This window comes from Antechinus flavipes, chromosome 3 (assembly GCF_016432865.1).
Source record: "Antechinus flavipes isolate AdamAnt ecotype Samford, QLD, Australia chromosome 3, AdamAnt_v2, whole genome shotgun sequence".
NCBI lineage: Eukaryota > Metazoa > Chordata > Mammalia > Dasyuromorphia > Dasyuridae > Antechinus > Antechinus flavipes.
This window is the reverse complement of record NC_067400.1, coordinates 175,105,297-175,127,675: the sequence shown is the minus strand read 5'-3', so window position 1 is coordinate 175,127,675 and position 22,379 is coordinate 175,105,297. Positions and strand designations below refer to the sequence as shown.

Here is a 22,379-nt window from a genome sequence, read left to right as displayed (position 1 = left end):
ATATGTTCCCTTTTTTCAACCCCCCCCTTGCTTGATTCTTCAATTTCCACTGGTAGTAATCCCATATATCTCCTACCTTTTGTGACTAAAGAAATTCCTTAAGAAGACTATCTACAAATAGGTGCTTTCTCTTCCTTTTTTCTGTCTTTTTAATTCTACATTCTGATTTCCAAATTCATTATTCATTGGAAAATGTTGTCTCCAAAGTTATTAGTGATCTCTTAAGTGCCAAATCTAAAGACCTTTTTTACATCTTTATCCTTTTAAAAGTCTCTTGTAGCTTTTGACATTGTTGATCAATTTTTCCCGTAGACTTTTCTCCTTAGTTTTCGGAGCAATACTTTGTTCTCCAGCATGGCTGGATCAGTTCACAACTCCACCAACAATGCATTAGTGTTCCAATTTTCCCACATCTCCTCCAACATTTTTCATTATCTTTTCCTGTCATCTTAGCTAGTCTGATAAGAGGTGGTACTCCTTTTAATTTGTATTTCTTTATAATCAGTTGTGATTTAGAGCATTTTTTAATGTGATTATAGAAAGCTTTAATTTCTTCATGTGAACATTGTTCATATCCTTTGATCATTTAGCAGTTAGGGAATGACTTGTATTTTTATAATTTGACTCAGTTCTCTGCATATTTGAGAAATGAAGCCTTTATAAGAATGTAAAAAAAAATTTTCTCAAGCTTTCTGCTTCTCTTCTAATCTTAGCTGCATTGGTTGTGTTTGTGCAAAAACTTTTTAATTGAATGTAATCAGAAATATCCATTTTACATTTTAAAATGTTCTCTGTTTCTTGTTTGCTAATAAATTTGGAGAATCAAAGATCTGACACGTAAATTCTCTTATTTTCCAAATGTGCTTTGTAATATACCTTTATTTCTAAATTACAAACTCATTTCAACCTTGTTTTGGTACAGGATATAAGATGTTGAACTATGCCTAGTTTCTATCATACTGTTTTCCAGTTTTCGCAGAAATTTTTGACAAATAGTGAGTTCTTATCCCAGAAGCCATAGTCTTTTGTTTTAAGAAACAGTAGATTAGTCATTGACTATTGTGTTTTATATACGTAACCTATTCCAATGATCCACCACTATTCAAATAGTGTCAAATGCTTTTGATGATCACCATTTTATAATAGACTTTTAGATCTGATGCAACAAGGCCATCTTTTTTTATATTTTCCCCCATTAATTTCCTTGATATTCTTGACCTTTTGTTATTTTTTTTTCCTAGCCTTATAAAATAATTTTTGGGTATTTTGATTGGACTGGCATGGATAGTAGATTTAGGTAGAATTGTCATTTTTATTACATTATATTATGGTATAATATTTTTACTTTTGTATTATATTGTTATATTATATTACTGTATTATATTCTAGTTGAATATAGTAATCTGATTTTATTTGTGTGAAAAGTATTTCATAATTGTGTTTCTATAGTTCTTGTTGTCTTGACAAGTAGACTCACAAATATTTTATATTGTCTACAGTTATTTTAAATGGGATTTCTCTTTCTATTTCTTGCTGCTCTTGGGCCTTGTTGGTAATATATAGGATGTTGTTGATTTATGTGGTTTTATTTTATATTCTGCAACTTTGCTGAAATTGTGGATTATTTCAAGTAGGTTTTTAGTTGGTTCTCTAGAATTAAGTATACCATCATATTATCTAAAAAAAAGTGATAGCTTTGTTTTCCACATTTTCATGCTTGTTTAATTCCTTCAATTTATTTTACTTCTTTTATTACTGAAACTAACATTTCTAATACAATTTTGAGTAATAGTGGTGATAATGGGCAGCCTTGGTTTTTTTTTTTTTAATTGAAAATTATCTTTACATTTGGAAAAACAAAATATTGAGGAAAAAAAAACATAATTCAGGTTTTGTTGTGTGCTTTCTAGAGCCCCCAATTTGGGGTGCCAATATTTTACTATGCTTTCTAGATTTCCCACGCTGAGGTGACAAAATATACCATCCAGATTAGCTCTCTGGAGGATCTCGCAACCAGCCCGAGTCCTTGGTCTTAGTGGAGGAGTGATGAAACGGACCCAGAAGGATGGTCAAATCATGGAATCTGTTTATTCCAAATTCTCTCATTCTTATATACCTGAATACCCTTATATAACCAAAGCAATACTGTGCATGTGCTAATTATATTCTGTGCATGTGAGACCACATAAACAACTTACTCTTGTATATAGATAACTCTGCTACTTGGTATCACTCTGCTTTAATTATAATACAGATTATCACTGCCCCCTGACTTCTCAGGAAGGCTGAGAGCCCTTATGGGAGATGGGGATCCAAACCAGACATTGTTAGCAGGTTCCCTCTGGACTGAAGGATCTTCTACCTTACCCAGAGTTTCCCCATTGACTGACCCCTCTACAAGGTTTGGTGTTAATACTTATAGGTGTAACAATTCTTGTAGAAATAATCTCTTTCATGAATTTTAGGGGAAGATGTGGACATTAACGAAACTCAATTCTTTCTTCCTTCCCAGATAAAGATCTCTCTGGCCCATTGTTATTGTTCAGTTATATTTAGTCATATCCAACTCTTTATGACCCCATTTTGGGTGTTGTTGGCACACATATTGAAGTGATTTATCATTTCCTTCTCCAGGTATTTTTAAATGATGAAATTGAGGCAAACAAGCTTAACTGACTTGCCCAAGATTACACAGCTAATAGTGTCTGAGACCAGATGTGAACTCAGGTCCAGCACTCTTTTTTTTTTTTTTTTTTTTAATAATTATAACTTTTTATTGACAGAACCCATGCCTGGGTAATTTTTTACAACATTATCCCTTGTATTCACTTCTGTTCTTACTTTTCTCCTCTCTCCCTTTACCCCCTCCCCCAGATGGCAGGCAGTCTTATACATGTTAAATAATATGTCACAGTATATCCTAGATACAATATATGTGTGCAGAACCAAACAGTTTTCTTCTTGCATAGGAAGAATTGGATTCAGAAGGTAAAAATAACCCAGGAAGAAAAACAAAAATGCATATAATTTATTTCCCAGTGTTCTTTCTTTGGATATAGCTGCTTCTGTCCCTATTGGTCAATTGAAACTGAGTTAGATCTTCTCTTTGTTGAAGAAATCCACTTCCATCAGAATACATCTTCATACAGTATTGTTGTTGAAGTATATAATAATCTGGTTCTGCTCACTTCACTTAGCTTCAGTTCATGTAAGTCTCTCCAAGCCTCTCTGTATTCCTCCTGTTGGTCATTTCTTACAGAACAATAATATTCCATAACATTCACATACCACAATTTACCCAGCCATTCTCCAATTGATGGGCATCCATTCATTTTCCACTTTCTAGCCACTACAAAGAGGGGGGCAGCCTTGTTTTATTGGGAACACTTTCAGCTTCTCCCCTTGCTTTAGATAGATACTATTTATTCCATTTGTTCTTGTGCTCTTTAGTGTTTTTAGTAGAAATGGGTGCAGTATGTTGTCAAAAGTTTTTTTCCGCATCTGTTGAATTTTTGTTTTATTATTAATATGGACAATTTTGCCATTAATTTTCCTGATGTTGAACCAACTCTGCATTCCTGATATAAATCCCACTTCATCATAATGGACTATCTTGATGATAAATTGCTGTAATCTTTATGCTAATATTTTATTTAAAATTTTTATTTCAATATTCATTAGAAAAATTGACCTATGATTTTCTTTCTCTGTTTTAACCCTTTCTAGGTTGGGTATCAGCATCATCTGTTGTCATAAAAGGAATTTGGTATAACTGCTTCACCTATTTTGCAAATAGTTTGTATAATATTGGAATTGATTGGTCTTTAAATGTTTGGTAGAATTGACTTGTAAATCCATCTGGTCCTGGAGATTTTTTTCTTAGGGAGAAATTGGCTTGTTCACTTTCTTTTTTCTAAGAGTTATTTAAGTATTTTATTTCCTCTTCTGTTAATCTGGGAAGTTTATATTTGTATAAATATTTATCCATTTCAATTAGATTGTCAGATTTATTGTTCATTTGGGCAAAATAGCTCCTAATTATTGCTTTAATTTCCTCTTTATTGGTGGTAGGTAAGTTCAATCCTTTCATTTTTAATAATGGTAATTTGGTTTTCTTTTTTTCCAATCAAATTAACTAAAAGTTTATCTATTTTATTGTTTTTCATAAAACCAACTCTTAGTTTTATGTATTAGTTCAATAGTTTTTTTTCAACTTTATTAATCTCTCTTTTAGTTTTCAGAATTTTTAATTTGGCATTTGAGAGTTTTTAATTCATTCTTTTCCTAGCTTTTTTAGTTGCATTGAGTGTTAGAGTTTTTCTTCTTTAAGATAATAATATAAGATGGTTCTGAGAGAAAGCAGGTTTCTCGGGGAGGTTTTCTGAAGGCAGCCTTAGCTTCAGTTAAAAGTAATAATCACCCAAAATGCAGCCAGCTGGTAAAAATGCAAATGTTTATTTTCTACTTCCAAAATAGCCCGGTTAATTGAGGCCTATCTCTCTGCTTGGTTCTAAGAGCTTTTGCAGCTTTGTCCTTTGCTTTTGCCTCTGCTTTCTTCAGCCTCCAGAGCCAGCACTAAGTTGAATCTGTCTTGCCTCCGAGAGAGGGCTTTGGGCTCTCAATCTCCCAGAGGGCTCTGTGTCTGCACCAGAGTGCTTCTCTCCTATCTAATTCAGCTGAACTCTCCTAACTGGGTCTCTGCTTTCTTCTTATATATCAGAGAGTGGGATTATGGGTTTTCTCCAGGTGTGAATTTGGATATCTCATACTAAACCCTGAAATCTCCCAAACATGTGAACTCTAATGAGTCCTTAAATACTTCTTGCTTATATGAGCTCTCTAAAAGTGTGAACACAAGCATTGTATCAATTAGTTCTACTTAGTACCTTATTTCAGGTTCTGGTCCAAAACATCTCCTTGTAGAATTAGATCAATGATACTGAACCATGCTAAATTAGATAATTATTGTCTCTATCAACTCTAATGACTTAACAGTTTGTAAAGATTCCAACAATTGAGCTCGTCTTTCTCTATTTTATTCATATAAGCATCTAGAGATAATAACGTTTTCCCGAAGAACTGTTTTTGGTTGCATCCCATAAGTTTTGGTATAATTATTTCATTATTGTCATTCTCTTGGATGAAGTTATTTTTTCTATGATTTGTTGTTTGACCCACCCATTCTTTAGGGTTAGATTATTTAATTTTCAATTAATTTTTTCTGTTTTTCCATGACCCTTTATTACATGTAATTGCATCATGATCTGAAAAAGATGCATTTAATACTTCTGCCTTTCTGCATTTGATCATGAGAGTTTTAATCCCTAATATATAGTCAATTTTTATGTAAATGTCATGTACTAATGAGAAAAAGGCATATTCCTTATCCCCATTTAGTTTTCTTCAGAGGTCTATCATATTTAATTTTTCTCAAATTCTATTCACCTTTTTAACTTCTTTCTTGTTTATTTTGTGGTTAGATTTACCTATTTCCAAGAGAAGGAGGCTGAGATCCCCTATTATAATTTTGCTGTCTTTTCCCATCTTTTCCTCTAAGAATATGGATGCTGTAATACTCAGTGCATATATGCTTAGTATCAATATTACTTCATTATATATTTGCTCTTCTTTATCAGGATGTAAATTTTCTTCCTTCTTTTAATTAGATCTATTTTTGCTTTTGCTTGTTTTGAGATTAGGATTGTATATTGTATTCTAGCCCTTTACCTTTACTCAGTGTGTATCTCTCAGATTCACATGTGTTTCTTTTAAACAATATATTGTAGAATTCTGGATTTTGATCCATTTCCATTTTTGGAAGAGTTCTTCCCATCCCATTCGCAATTATGATTATTAGCTATGTATTTCCATCCATCTTATTTTTCCCTCTTTATGCTTTTCTGTCTCCTTTAACTTTTTCCCTCCTCATCAGTGTTTTGCTTCTGACTCCCACCTCCCTCAATCTGCTCTTCCTTGTAGCAGCCCCCTTCCCTTTTTTTTTCCCCTTTCCCCTCCTACTTCCTTGTAGGGCAAGATACATTTCTATACTGAACTGTGTGTTATACCCTCTTTGAGCCAAATCCAATGAGATTAAGTTTCAAACAATACTCATCCACCTTCCTTCTTTCCCTTTATGGTAATATCTTTTGTGTCTCTTCATGTGATGTAATTTACCCTATTTTACATCTCCTTTCCTCTTCTCCCAGTACAATCCTTTTTTTAACCCCTTAATTCCTTTTTATATCATCACAATCAGAGTCAACTTCTACCTGTGCCATTTGTCTATATACCCCTTCCAACTGCCATAACAAAGATAGACTTACTATATGTACAGTAATTATGTTTAATAAGATATATTATATATATGCATATATGTATCATATTCCTATATAGGGATGTAAAAATTTAGCCTTTAAACAACATTTTTTTCCCCTTGAGTCTTAGATATTTGATGTTCAGATTTCCTATTAAGTTCTGGTCCTTTCATCAGAAATGATTTAAAATTCTTATTTTATTGAATGTTCATTTTTTTCCCTGAAAGAGTATGTTTGGGGGCAGGTAGGTGGTACAGTGGATTGAGCACCAGCCCTGAAGTGAGGAAGACCTGAGTTCAAATCTGGCCTCAGATACTTAACACTTCCTAGCTGTGTAATCTTGGGCAAGTCACTTACTGTCTCGGGGGGAAAAAAAAGATTATGCTTAATGATTTTGTTGAGAAGTTTTTTTCTTGGCTATAATCTGACCTCCTTTGCCTTCTACAATATCATATTCCAGGCTCTCCGATCCTTTAATTTTGAAACATCTAAGTCCTGAGTAATCCTAATTGTGGCTTTTCAATATTTGAATTATTTGTTTCTGGCTATTTGCAGTATTTTCTCCTTGACCTAATAATTCTGGAATTTAGCTACAATGTTCCTTGGAGTTTTCATTCTGGGGTCTCTTTCAGCAAATTATCAGTAGATTCTCCCAATGACTATTTTACTTTCTGATTCTAAGATTTCTGGGCAGTTTTCCTTGATATCTTGAAAGATGCTGTCTAGTCTTTTTGATCATAGTTTTCAGGTAGCCCAATAATTCCGATATTGTTTTTTCTGGTTCTGTTTTCTATATTGGTTGTTTTTTCAAAGAGGTATTTTGCATTTTCTTCTATTTTTTCCCTTTTTTTATTGTTTTTGTTTTTGTTTGATTCTTGATCTCTCATTGTCATTCATTAGCTTCTACTTCTCTAATTCTAATTTTTAATGAATTATTTCAGTTAGTTTTTTAAACCTCCATTTCTCTTTGGCCAATTCTTCTTTTAAAGGAATTGTTTTCTTGAGTGGATTCTCCCCCCTCCCCAAATTGCTTAATCTAATTTTTTTAGGAATTGTTTTCCTCAGTTAATCTTTGTGTTTCCTTTTCCAAGCTGTTAACTTTTTTTTTCATAATTCTCCTGCATAGTTCTCATTTCTTATCCCAACTTTTTTTTTCTCCCTTATTTGATTTAAATGCTTTTTGAGCTCTTCCAAGAGAGCCTTTTGAGTTTGAGACCAATTCATATTCCCCTTTAAGGCTTCACATTTACGATATTTTCTCATTGCTGTTTTCTTCTAAGTGGGTTTATATTCGAATCTTCCTCATTGCCCTAGTAACTTTCTATAGTGAGGGCTCTTTTTTATTTTCTGCTCTTTTTTTTAAGTTGAGCTCTACTCGTAGGGCACAGGGGAGACTGTCCCAAGCTTCCTTTGCAAGGAGACAAGGATCTCATTACTAGATTTCCACTCTGGGGCTGGAGATGCTGCCAGTTCTCACACTGAGTTGGGATGGCCTGATTTGGTCAAGTCTCTTCATCTTGGCCTCCTGGATTCCTTCAAGTCCCAGAGAAAATTTTCATTTTCCATAGAATATCTTTCTCAGTCCATCTTAATTCTGTTCATTATTTCCAGTTTATCCTTTATATAGCTTATCTGTGCCTTGCTATTTGCATGTTCTCCCCATTGAGTTGTTCTCCTCACAAACAAAACTATTTTTGGCATTTCTTTGTATTTCCAGCATTAAACAGTATCTGGCCCATACATATGTATTTAAATATTTATTTAATAATTGTTTTTTGACTGATTATTAATTGATTTCAGATGTGATAGACCATATTAATTTCTTTAAAACTATTAGTTTTTTTTTATATTGGAAATTCATCTTACTTTGGAAATTAGCATGCATCTGTTCTTTCCTGCCTTTTCTTCCCCTCTTTTCTATATATACATAGATACTCACACTCATGTTTATAGGCACATTCTTCATAAGGTTCTGTTCTCTTTCAAAAGTTTTATAAATATTTAAGTGTCAAGTATGGTATTGGGGATATAAAGATGGTGATGATAATAATAGCTAACATTAACATAATGTTAGGTTCAGGCACTGTGCTAAATATTTTACAAATATATATCATTTGGCCCTCACCATAACTGCAAAGTAGCTGTTACTGTCCCTGTTTTAGAGATGAGATAACTGAGGCAAACAGAGATTAAATGACTTGCCCAGAGTCATATAGCTAGGAAGTGCCTGAGACCAAGTTGGAATTTAGATTTTCCTGACTTACCCATTGAGCCAAAGGCATAAATGAAAATAATTAACAGTCTTTCTAAGAGCTTATGTTATTTTAAGAGGAAACAATATGTATGCGGATAAGTAAATAATAATTACTTCTTGAGGTAGGCTTTTTGAATTTTAGTAATTTTGATTTTTATATTTATAAACTCTCTAGATTATAGATTTAAAGGATAGAAGATATCTTAGAGTTCATGTAATCTAAGTATTTTATTTTATGTATTTGTTTCAATTCAATTCAACAAATATTTATCAGATACCTTTTAATTAATTAATGAGTTGCCTATTTAAAATATAGCACTGGGGATACAATCACAAAAAAGTCTCTGCCATCAATAAGCTCACATTGTACTGGAATAAAAACAAAGTAATTTGAAAAAAGAAATGAATTGGTTATGAGGAAAGTCAGTAACAGCTTCATGGAATAGATGACACTTGAGCTGAGCTTTGAAGAAACAAGGATAAAGGACTTAATAGAGTGAAACGCTGTATGAGTAAAAGGAAGGTGACTAGATGCCAGAGTTCAGGGAAATAGAAGACTCAGTGGTGACACTTGCATTAGTTTTAATTTTTCTGGCCATATGACATTTTTCTCCTTCTAATCTGTGGTAGTGATTTTTCATTTTTATAAAATCTGAAATGAAAATTAATTTTTGTGTAGTTTCAGGGTTTAATAGCTTTTTTATTTAATTTTTCCCTAATTATATTTAAAACATTTTTTTTACATATTTTTAAGATTTGTGAGTTCCAGGTTCTCTCCCTTATCCCCACCTACAATTAAGAAACCATATATGAAGTTATGCAAAAAAAATTCCACAGAAGTCAAATTGTGAAAGAAAATATAGATCTTCCACCCTAATGAAAATAAAAACTCTTGAGAAAAATTAAATTAAAAAGAAGATAGAGAAAGAGAATACTTTGGTCTTTATTCAGCCACAATCAGTTTCTTCTCTGGGTGTGGATAGAATTTTTCATTATAAGTCCTTCAGAGTAGTTGTAGTGAATAGCTGAAAATAGCAAAGTCACCTACAGCTGTTCATATAGAACTCTGTTACTGTTTGTATATAGTATGTTTTACTTTGTTCATGGAGGACTTTCCAGGTGTTTTTTTTTTCCCCTCTGAGAGCATTCTGTTCATCAATCTCCAGAGAATAAGAATATTCCATTATCTGTACCACAGTTTATTGAGCCATTCCCCAGTTATTGGGCATCCCCTCAATTGTCGATTTTTTTTTGCCCTGACAAGAGAGCTATTATAAATATTTTTTGATACACATAGGTCATTTTCCTTTTGTTTTGGTTTGTTACCCTCCCCCTCCCCCAAATCTCTTTGGGTATTCATGCCTACTAGTGGTATTGTTAGATCAAAAGATATGCATGAATTTATAGTCCTTTGGGAATACATCATATCTTTTGATCATTTGTCAATTGGGGCATGGCTCTTATTTTTTTTAATATAAATTTGACTATTCCTTCTATGTATTCCTCCCGATTTATTCTGTCTCTTTTTACCCTGTACCTCCTCAAAAGGGTTTTGCTACTGACCACTTTCTCCCCTAATATGCCCTCCCTTTTATTACCTTCCCCTCTCCCCATATCCCACAGATAAATTTTCATGTCTCTGGTGGATATATTATTTCCTATTTGAGCTAATTCTGATGAGAATAAAATTCATTCATCCTCTCCTCCCTCTTTTCCCCTCTTTTTCTTGTCTTTTTTATATGGCAGAGATTTGTACCATTCTACTTCTTTTCCCTTTCTCCAAGTACATTCCTCTCTTACCTCTTAATTTCATCATTCTTTTAAAAAGACATTATCTCTTCATATTCAACTCACATTTGTGCCCTCTGACTATATATATATCATCTAACTGCTGTAATTATGAGAACTTTATAATGAATTAAATGTTATCATCCTCCCATGTAGGAATGTAAACAGATAAACTGTATTAAATCGCTTATGATATCACTTTTCTCATTACCTCCTTATGCTTTTCCAGAGTCCTTTAAGAAAAAATCAGATTTTCCATTCAGTTCTAATCTTTTCATCAAAAATGCTTGAAAGTCCTCTTTTTTCATTGAATGATAACCTTTTTCTCTGAAGAATGATGTCGAGGCTCTTAAAAAAAAAATTGACTTTCAGGTGGACTAATAATTTTTAAATTATCTTTTCTGGATCTATTTTCCAGGTCAGTTGTTTTTTCCAATGAGATATTTCACATTTTAAAAATATATTTTCATTTTTTGGCATTTGCTTTATTGTATCTTGATTTCTCACAAAGCCATTAGCTTCCATTTGCTCCATTCTGTTTTTAAAGGAATTGTTTTCCTCAGTGAGCTTTTGTACTTCCTTTTCTAATTGGCCAATTTAGATTTTTAAGGCATTCTTTTCTTCATTAGCTTTTTATATTTCTTTTGCATCTCTCTCAATTCTTTCCCTAATTTTTCCTCTATCTCTCTTACTAGATTAACAAAGTCCCTTTTGAGTTCTTCCATGACTTGTGCCCAATTCTTATTTTTCTTGGAGACTTTGGATGTAGGAGCTTTGACTTGGTTACCATCTTCTGAATGTGTGTTTTAATATTCCTTGTCATCATAACTTTCAGTGGTCAGAAACTTTCTGTTTTCTGCTCATTTTTCTAGCCTATTCCCCTTTACCGCAGACCCTCTCCAATGACCTTCCGAGTCCTCCCTGGTGTCCCAAGGCTGAGAGATCCAGAAGTCTCCAGCACTGCTGCTGATTCAGAGGTCCTGCCTCATTGATGATGGGGCTGGGGCCAGGCCTATTCTGGCATTGCCCACTCAACTCCCACACTGGTTCCATAGACCTTTTCTGCTGACCTTCCAGGTCTTCCCTGGTGTCCCTCAGCTGAGAGGTCTGGAAGCCACTGATTTAGAGGTCAGACCTGAGCCATAGCTACCCTTTGAACCTCATCCTGGTGTCATAGACCTTTTCTGCTGAACTTCTAAGTTGTTTTTAGCTGAAAAATGTTCTACTCTTTTTTGGGGTGTTTTGATGCTTTAAAATTTGTTTTAAGCCATAATTTAAAGGAATTTGGAATGGTTAGGTGAATTCCTGCCTCTATTTTGCCACCTTGGCTCCACCCCTGGTATAATAACTTTTAAATGCTGTTTACATGTTAATGGACAGTACCTGAAACTGATTTATTTATTTATTTTTTTGGGGGGGGGAGAATTTGTGTAAAATTTTGAGTTCCAAATTCTTTTTCTTCCTCCGTCCATTTCCTCCCTGAGATGGTAAGCAATCAGTTATAGGTTATACAATCTGATTTATTAAAGTTTTTAAATGTACCTAGTCTTTATGAATATACTCCATAGATGATTTATTTTCTAATATGTGATCTAATATTCATTTATTGATATGCAAGAATCATCTCTCTTAATATGATCAAAGACTAATCAGTGGCCAAACAAAAGGCCTATTTCTTTACTGAGCGTATATCTTATTCATACTTCTTCCTGAAAGTCAAGATTTATAAATTAAACCAGATATTCCAGAAAAATTATGTTAAATGTTGGTCATTTGTCTCCTTACTATTTCATCCTTGACTTGATCCCCATTGCTAGAATACAGACACTTTTCATTTTAACCCTTTAAATACTTAGGGATCTTTTTTTTGTGTGTTGTCACTCTAGGACAGAACCTCTTGCCTGGACTACTGCAGTACACAACTGGTGGTTTTGCATATCACTGGTCTTCCCATTCCAGTTCATCTTTTCCTTATTTGTAAAAATAATTCTCCTAAAGTGCTGATCTGACCGTGTGTGTGTGTGTGTGTGTGTGTCTGTCTATCTGTCTCTCTCTCTCTCTCTCTCCCCCTCTGTCTCTGTCTTTCTCAGTTAACTCTGCTGGGTTCTTGTCATCTGTAGGATCAAATTTCATAACCTTCACCTTGCCCACTCTCCTTCATTAATCTTCTTTCATCTTATATCCTCTACTGTGATACCAGCTTCCTTGTTATTCCTCACATTAGACACTCTCTCTCACCTCAACTCATTTTAGCTTGGTTTTCTTCTGCTTGACTGGAATTAGTGTTCTTAGTTCAAAAAAGTGTCCATTTTCAAATAGCACCCTTTGAATACTGTCTTGAAATGTATATAATTAAGACTTCCTTGTATAGCAGGTAGTAAAAAGAATATCATTTTTATTTTATCAGAAACTGAAGTATAGAAACTTAACACTTAAAAAGTAAGTCCAAAGTCATATGTTATTGTGTATTTCTAGGCATATCACTTAATCCCAATTACCTGGCCTTCCCCCCAGAAAAGTCTTTACACTTTTGTTATTATTATGGAAATATCAGTATTGTTCTTAAAATAGTCTTTGTTTTAATTTCTTTTGTTTCCTTTTCTAATGGAAACACTTTTAGAGAGTTTTCTAGTTCAATTTATTAATAAAAGAATTCTGGATTTTTGAAAAGATTTTTAGCCAGTATTTTCTGTTTACTTGAGTTATAAAAAAATTTTTATTTAAATTTAAACCCTGAACTTGTTTTAATTCATATTTATCTCTCTATGTGTACACACACATTTTTTCAGGTTGTCTGATACCTAATGTTGTCATTCAGTTTTTTTTTTTTTTTTAGTTGTATCTGACTCTTTGTGACCCAATTTGGGTTTTGTTTTGTTTTGTTTTTTGGCAGACATACTGGAGTTATTTGCCATTTTCTTCTTCAGCTCATTTTAAAAATGAGGAAACTGAATTAAACAGGGTTAAATGTCTTGCCCACAGTTACAAAGTGTCTGAGGTCACATTTGAAATCATGAAGAGGAATCTTCCTGATTTCAAGTTAAGTATTCTATCCACTGCCCCATCTCATTGCCTGCTACTATTTAAATTTAAATAGTCATAAGTTATGCAAGCAATTCTTGGAAAACTTGAGGTGCTTTAAGTTCCTCATTAAGTTTTCTGTAATCCATTTAGCTTATTCTTAAGGAAATTTTATAGCATTAACAAGGGAAATTCAGTATTTTAGCTTAGATTAATTGAAGAAGAATTTGTCACAAAACAATTTTTAGCACATTCTGGTTTGATGAAAACTTCTTAAGAAAACCTTGATTTTTATAGCATTTGTTGAAAGATAAATGGTACTTTCATTTAAAATGCAATCATAGACTTCTAATGCCAAGATGGTTGTGTGAGGAAGGAATCCTCAAAAACCTTCCCAAATTTCCCTCCAAAGAGCTTTAAAAAAAACTCCTCAGAATTGGTCTAGGAGCAGGAAAGCACAGAAAGAAAGGTATCTGTCTCTGGGGTGAAATGGAAGTGACAGCCAAGTACAGTATCAGCAGCTAGCCTCATAGCAGAGGGTATGCAGTGAGACTGCGAGTTTGAGACAGTCTATCAGAGAGGCCCCATTTTACCACAGACCAGCAGCCCATTAGGCAAGTGAGTTGTTTGTGAAGCAGTATCTTTCAAGAAGTTTTCAAAGACTATTCCTTGATATAATATTACCAGAGAGCAAAATAGAAATGAGAAGAAATCTACCACCACAGAGATTCTCAAAATGAAAACTTCCAGGAACATCATAACCAAATTCTAGACTCACTGATCAAGGAGAAACTATGGCCGTCAGGATTACACAGGATTTGGCAGTGTCCACATTAAAGAACCTTGGGACTTGTAATATAATATATCAGAAGATAAAGGAGTGAGGATTACAGTAAAAAATCATCTACCTAGCAGAATTTTAGAGGGAGGGGAGTAGATAGATATTTAATGAAATAGAGGATTTTTAAGCATTTCTAATTAAAATTGCAGAGCTGAATAAAAAATTTGCCCTCCAAATGCAAGACTCAAAGGAAACATAAAAAGGTAAAAAACATAAACAATTCACTAAGGTTAAACTGTTTGTATTTTAACTCAAATTTAATAACTATAAGAGCAATTTTAGAAGTAGTATGTGCAGAGGTTGTAATAAAAGGTGACTTTTATGGGATGATTATCCCTTTCTCCCAAAAAGCTAAAGGGAGTAGTAGGGAGGATGATTGCACTGGAAGGAGTGGGGAGACTAAAGAGGAGAAGATACGGGACAGGATGGCAAGAAAAGTACTCTCATCAAAATTGGCTCAGAGAGAATAGCATACATATTCAGTTGGATGCTGATATCTAGCTTATCTTATAAAGAAGTAAAAAAGGATGAGGACAATAGAAAGAGGGGGAGAAGGACTGACAAAAGGGAGGCTATATTGGGAAAAGCAGTGATCAAAAGTAAAATAATTGTGAGGAGAGAAAAGGTAGAGAAGTCTAAAAATGGACTGAAAATCAGAATTCTACAATATGTTGTTTACAAGAAGTACATTTGAAGTACAGAGATAGAGGGTAAAGGTAAGGGACTGGAACAGAATCTATTACACTTTAGCTGAAGCAAAGAAAGGAGCAGCAGCAATTATGATCTCAGACAAGGCAAAAGGAATAATCTAAGATAAAGGGAATTGTGTCTTGCTGAAATGTGCCATAGACAGTGAAATTATATCAGTACAAAATATATATGCACCAAATGGTATAGCAACTAAATTTTTGAAGGAAAAATTGAATGAGTTACAGGAAGAAATAGATTAAAAAATAGTGGTGGGTGACCTCAACTTTGTTAACTGGATAAATATAACCAAAAATAAATAAATAAATAAACAAGAAGAAGTGGGTGAATAAAATTATGGGTTAGATATAATGAATCCCCTAGCAAAAATTAAAAATTAAATGAGAATAGTAAGGAATATACCTTTTTCTCAGTAGTATATAGTACCTACAAAAAAATTGACCATGTTAGAACAGAAAAATCTCATAACTAAATGCAGCAAAAACAGCTATAGTAATAAACAAATGCTTTTCAGATCATAATTCAATTATGAACAATTAGGAATTACATTCAATAATAAGCAATGGAAAGGGAGATTAAAAATTAATTGGAAATTAAGTGCTTTAATCCTAAAAAAAAAATGGGTCAAAGAACAATTGATAATTTCATTACAGAAAATAAGAAACATACCAAATTTATGGAAGACAGCCAGAGAAATACTAGAGGAAATTTTATAAAATGGAGAAAAAATACAACAGTGAATCGGGCATGCAATTAAAATAATAATAATAATAATAATAATAATAATAAAGAACCTAGAAAAAGAAGAAATTAAAAATCCCTAATTAAACACCAGATTGGAAATCCAGAAAATCAAAAGAGGTTGATAAAATTGAAAGAAAGCCGTTGAAATCTAATAAAATTAAAAACTGGTTTTATTTTTTAAAAAACAGTAATATAGCTTAAAACTATTGGTTAATTTGATTTTAAAAAGGAAACCAAATACAGCATCAAAAATGAAAGAATTGAATTAAACACCAATGAAGAAATTAAAACAAGTGTTAGGAGCTTGCTTATCTAATTATATCCAATATATTTGACAAAAATGCAAATTACCCAAAAGAAATAAAATACCCAATCTTAAAAAAAGGCAAATGGACTTCCTAAGAAACAATCCCCCGGAGTAGGTGGATTCATGAGCAAATTCTACCAAACATTTTAAGTACATTTAACCCTAACACTATGTAAACTATTTGGGGCAGTAGTTTATAATTTATAAGGAGGAGTCCTACAAAATTCCTTTTACAACATATATGGTGCCGATACCCAAATTGGGAAGAGCCAAAACAAAAAATTAAAGACCAGTCTCTCATGAATATTGATGCTAAAAATTTAAATACTAGTAGAGAGATTATAGCAATATGTCATCAGGATCACACACTGACCAAATAGGATTTATTACCAGGAATGCAGTGCTGGCTTAGTATTTGGAAAACTGAGCATAATTGACCATATCAATAACAAAACCAATGGAAATTATATGATTATCTCAAGAGATGCAGAAAAAAGACTTTAACAAGATATAGTACCCATTCCTATTAAAAGTACTAGAAAGTACAGGAATAAATGGGCCTTAACTTAAAATGATAAGTAATATTTATCAAAACCATCAGCAAACAACTAAGGGGGGAGATAAGCTAGCTTTCCCATTACAATCAGTGAAGCAAGGATGATCATATAACCTATATTATTTAATATTGTGCTAGAAATGTTAACTATAGCAATAAGAGAAGAAAAAAGGAATTAAAAGTAGTGATAAAGAAGCAAAACTATCATTCTTTGCAGATCATATGATGTTATATTTAGAAAATCCTAGATAATCAACTAAAAAACTAGTGGAAATAATTTTTAACAGAGTTGCAGAATACAACCCACATAAGTCATCAGTCTCTCTATGTATTACCGACAAAATTCAGCAGCAAGAGATAGAGAAATCCCATTTAAAATAATTGTAGACAGTATAAAATGCTAAGGAATTTACCTGCCAAGACATACCTAAGGACTGTATGAATACAATTATAAATAAATTAGTTTTCACACAAAGTCAGATTTAAACAATTAGGAAAAATATTTATTGCTCATGGGTAGGTCAAGCAAATTAAAATGACTTCTATTGAAATTAATCTTTATTCAGTGCCATACCAAATAAACTATTAGAAAAATAATAGAACTAGAAAAAAATAATTCATCTGGAAAAACAAAAGTTTAAAAGATATCAAGGGAATCGATGAAAAAAGATGTGAACTCATATGATCAAGCCATATAGATCTTAAATTGTATTATAAAGTGGTCATCAAAATCTGATGACCTGAAAAGTGGAATGGTGGATTAGTGAAATAGGTTAGGTATGAATTACATCATAGTAAATGATAATAACAATCAGTACGGAATTTCTTAAACTTTTTCCACTCAGGATCTCTTTTCACCCAAGAAATTTTTGTGTGCCCCCAGGTATATGGGTGTATAAACTTAAGTATTCAGATCAAACATTTAGTGATAATTATAATTTCATGACTTCCATATTCAGTTATGAGATAATGAATGGGGTCACAACCCACAGTTTAAGAAGTTGGGATTTAGTATATGATAAACCTGAAGATCAAAGTTTTTGGAACAAAAACTCATTATTTGACAAAAAAAAACTGCTGGGAAAACTGAGTATGACAGAAACTAGGTATAGACTAACATCTCACACCGTATGCCAAGATAGTCAAAATGGGTATGTGATTTATACATAAAGGGTTATATAAGCAAAGTAAGAAGGCTTGAAATATTTTGATTGTCAGATTTATGGATATGGGAAGAATTTAGAACCAAAGAATATAATAAAAAGGATTATCAAAATATAAAATGGATAATTTTGATTATGTAAAATTTTTAAAAGTTCAAAATTGTAAAGAAAAGGGGGGATTTTACAACGAGTATCTCTGATAACAGCCTCATTTTTCATATATAGAGAGAATTGAACTATTAAGTCTCATGAAAAAATGCTCTAAATCACTATTGATCAGAGAAATGCAAATTAAAACAACTTTGATATACCAACCCACATTTATTAAAGTTGTTAATGTGACAAAAACAGGAAAATGATGGATGTTGGAGGGGATGTGTGAAAGATAGGACACTAATGTATTGTCAGTAGAATTCTGAACTGATCAACGATTCCGGAAAGCATTTTGGAGCTATACCCAAAGGGCTATAAGCAATACCACTATTATAGGTCTGTATCCCAAAGACATCCAAAAAGAAAAAGACCTATTTGCACAAAAATATTTCTAGCAGCTCTTTTTGTGGTGACCAAGAATTGAAAACCAAAGGAATATTCATCAATTGGGGATGGCTAAACAAGCTGTGGTATATGATTATAATGGAATATTGTTGTATTATAAAAAAATGACAAATGGGATACTTTCAAGAAAAACCTGGAAAGACTGACTTGAACTGATGCATTGTAAAATGAAATGAGCCAGGAAAATGAGGTTCATAGTAATAGCAATATCATTCCATGAAGAATTGTGAATAACTATTGTCAAAAAGACAGTGGTCTAAGACAATCCCAAAGGATTAATAATGAAAGGATTAATATCTGCTTCCAGAGATAGAACTGATGTTGATTGAATAGACTAAACATGCCGTTTTTCACTTTCATTTTTTCTTTTATTCAAGGTTTCTTGTAAATGACTAATATAAATATATTTTACATAATTGCATATGTATAATCAAATATTTGATTGCTTTACTGTCTCAGGGAGGGTCAAAGGCAGGGAATAAGGATGAGACAAGATGAAACTCAAAACTTTAAATAAAACTGTTTTTAAAATGGAGAAAGGAGCAGCTAGGTGGCGCAGTGGATAGAGCACCATCCCTGAAGTCAGGAGGACTTGAGTTCAAACTTGGCCTCAGACACTTAATACTTCCTAGTTGTGTGACCCTGGGCAAGTCACTTAACCTCAATTGCCTCAGCAAATAAAAAAAAAATGGAGAAAAAAGTTAAATAGTAGATTCTTCTCTCCCTGCACTCTCCAAATGTAATAATTTAGAGGCAATATGATTTAGAGCAATATGAAGCAAGTACATTGGATTTAGAGTCAGCAAAGATGAGTTCAAATCTCAACTTTGCTATATATTACTTAATTGACTTGGTTAGGTTTGGGCTTCTCATACTTTTTCCATTTGTAACCTCTTTTTGTCCTCCAAATTTTTGTATGGCCCTGGCTATCTAAGTATGTAAAACAGGTATACAAATCAAACATTTACTGATAATCACAAATTTTGCAAACCCCACAATCAGTTATGAAATCCCTTTTGGGGTCATGAATCACAGTTTAAGAAACTGGGTTTAGACCAGTTAGCCTCTCTGGCCCTTAGTTTTTTCATTTTTTTTTTTAAAAACTAGACTAGATTAATTTCACTCGACTCTTTTTCTAAGACCATTGATCCAATGTTGCGCTAAAATTTTTTAAAAGTTTAAAATCAAGTAAAAATCATCAAAAACATGTAGTTTCTAGTTTTTATTATTGTACATTATTAACACAATTCATTTTATTTTTAATAGGATTCTTGCAGCCTTTCCTAGAAGCCTGTAGCAATATACTGTTTTTTCGTACTTGTTCTGTGCTACTCCGACACCCTAAACTTGATCTACAAATATTGGAAAAACTCAGCATTATACTTCAGAAACTCTCCAAAATCAAGTAAAGACTTTGTTCATTTATAGTGTTTTTCTCTTTACACTTCTCTTAGCATCCTTCTTTTAAACTTAGGCAAATTTTATTATTTGTTTTATCACAAGAAAATGCTTTAGTAGAGACAGTAAAATATAATGAAAATAAGTCTGCCTTTAGAGTCAAAGAACCTGTGGTTGAAATCTTAATTTTTCTTGTATTACCCTGGGCAAGTTACTTTATTTTTTGGGTATCCTTTTCTTTATCTTTGCAGTGAAGATGAATGTTAGATTACATCTATAAGTCCTTGTTCCCAAAAATGCTCTTAAAAATTAATGGGGAGGGTAAAATTAGAGCAGTGGTGTCAGACTCAAGTAGAAAAGGATGTTTGTGTTGTGTATTGTATTTTTATTTTGTTAAACGTTTCCTAATTTCATTTAATTTTGTTTGTTGGACACCTCTGGTGTAGAAGAGGTATCCTGCTGCAGTGGAAAGAGGGCTAGAAGGGGAGTCAGGAGCTGGGTTTATATCTCACTTGACATATTAGCTAGCTGTTCCTAGCTATTCATTGGGTATGTTAGTTAACCTTTCTGCATCTTAGTCTCCTCATCTATAAAATCTTGGCTTCACCTGCATTACTATTAAATTTCCTGTTTTTGATCTGCCCATTTCAAACTGAGATAAACAACTTGAACAAAATTTGAATAAAGGGCTGGGAACAGTATAATTCTCGAATTTTTTAGTAAAGCTTTGAAGCCAAAGATGCAAATTAAAACCTTTTATATTGAAATTGATGGGTACATAAGGTCATTCATGGTTTCTCACATAAAATAAATGTACCATGGCAAGAAAATTTGAAATATATAAAATCTAATTCTTATTGCAGACAAAATTGCCTGGGAGTTTAGGGGGAAAAGTCAGTGGGGGAGAGGTGATGAATGATGAATGTTTGAAAACCTCTAGATTTTTATCTCTGCAATGAGAGTATTGGAATTTAAGTCAAATATAAGAAGTTAGATAAAAAACATGGTAGTCAATTCTGGGGCTCTAATTTTATAAAAGGAACATAATTCAGAATAACAAGAGTCTGAATTGGAAAGGATATCAGAGCTCATTCTGTATCTATATAGGAATTCCTAATAAGATTATTAATTAGTGGTCCCTGTAGTTGTGGCTCAAAGACTTTTAGTAAAGGAAAGCCCACTCACAGCCAAGGTAGCTTATTCCACTTCCTAAATGTTAGGAATTTTTTCCTTACATTCATTTCTGTTTTGTCTCAGCAGTTTCTTCTCACTGATACAGATTGTCTTCTGAGGTCAGATAGAACAAGTCTATTCTAATACTCGAAGAAACCCCCCATATTTGTTTCATCTTTTCTTTAGATGAAATATTGCTAGTTCATTCAACTGGTAATATAGTATCAAAGTTCCTCACCATGGTTGCTGTCTAATGGAAATTCTTTTCTTCTTCTTCCCCAAACTCTGCAGTTTGTCAGGTCCTTTCCCAAAATACATTGTACAAAATAGCATATTATCATAAATATGTAATTAGGGTTCAGAGTTCAACAAAATTTTGTTGACTTTATAATCATATAATTGCCTATATACAGAAAAAAACATTGTTTTTTCCTCTATGTAAGCTAAAATTGCATTAGTCTTTTTGTACTTCTAAATGGCACTGTTGATACTTATTGTGATTGCAGTTCATTAAAATTCCCAGGGAATTCTATCATTCTTTTATTTTTAGTGTTACTAGATAACTTATTTCTTATATCATTATTGACATTGTACATGATTAATAATTTAATGGAAAAATATTTCTTACAGGAGTAATAAGAAGTTCTTTGAACTCTTCACACTTCATCTGATGCTTCAAGAAATCCAGAGGACGGCAAATCCAGAGCATATCTTTCTTTGTATCAACCTTAATTCAACTCTCTTTAATTTGGGTTTAACTAAGTGTAATTCCCTTGTTACTGTTGCAAGCAGTTAGACAAGGTTATTTTTTTTCTATGCATGTTACTTATTTGTAAAATTTGAAAGATTGACCAGAGTGACTAAAATTTTGCTAAGTGAAGTTTTAAAACATGTTGTAGGACAGCATTGTTTATCATGAAGGACAAATGGTTAACATTTTAAATATTTTTGTTTTTAATTAAATAAATAGATATTGTGGAACAATTAGAATACTTTTTTTTTCAAAGACTGATTAGCCAATATAATAGACCAGACTTTCAGAGTTCATGGTAATTGTAAAAGTAAAGGTTACTTTTTGTACAAGTCTTTCAGGAAAATCATTTTAAAATTATGTGATTATTAATTCTGAATAAAGTTGATATTAACTTGCAAGTAGGGTTTGAGCTTGTTGTCTTTTCATTTTCTGAAATAAATTTTTTTTAAGTAGAAGCCACTTTTCACCTTTGTTTACTAGCTATATTCTTGTCATGAGCTTTTCTGAATATCATACTTTGAGAAAACTTTATAATTTCTAGGAATGCCTGTTTGTGATTTTTCTCACTAGGTGTATGTCTTTGACTAGTCACAAAGAGATTATATAATATTATTGGTTCTCTAATAAGCTTTTTGCACATTACTGGGGAATAGGTTATATTTAGAGAAGACTAGTACCTCTAGTATGAGGGCTGCTAAGCCCTTCAATATTGCTTTCCACTTCTGATGTCTACCTGAACTACCTAAATCTTTGTGGCTCCAAGAAGCTGTAGCATGCATAGTGGCCACACCCTGGTAAAC

At 32.7% G+C, this 22,379-nt stretch overlaps 1 protein-coding gene across 1 annotated transcript in view; it reads left to right on the top strand.

Moving 5' to 3' along the window:
- The window catches only part of CCDC138 (coiled-coil domain containing 138), a 75,091-nt gene extending 53,114 nt beyond the window's left edge, over window positions 1–21,977 (top strand). Inside the window, exons 14-15 of the mRNA XM_051984275.1 lie at window positions 19,521–19,659; window positions 21,456–21,977. Coding sequence (XP_051840235.1) covers window positions 19,521–19,659; window positions 21,456–21,621 — 305 coding nt within the window. The 3' untranslated portion in view covers window positions 21,622–21,977. The remainder of the gene's footprint in view (window positions 1–19,520; window positions 19,660–21,455) is intronic.
- Window positions 21,978–22,379: the final 402 nt, after the last annotated feature.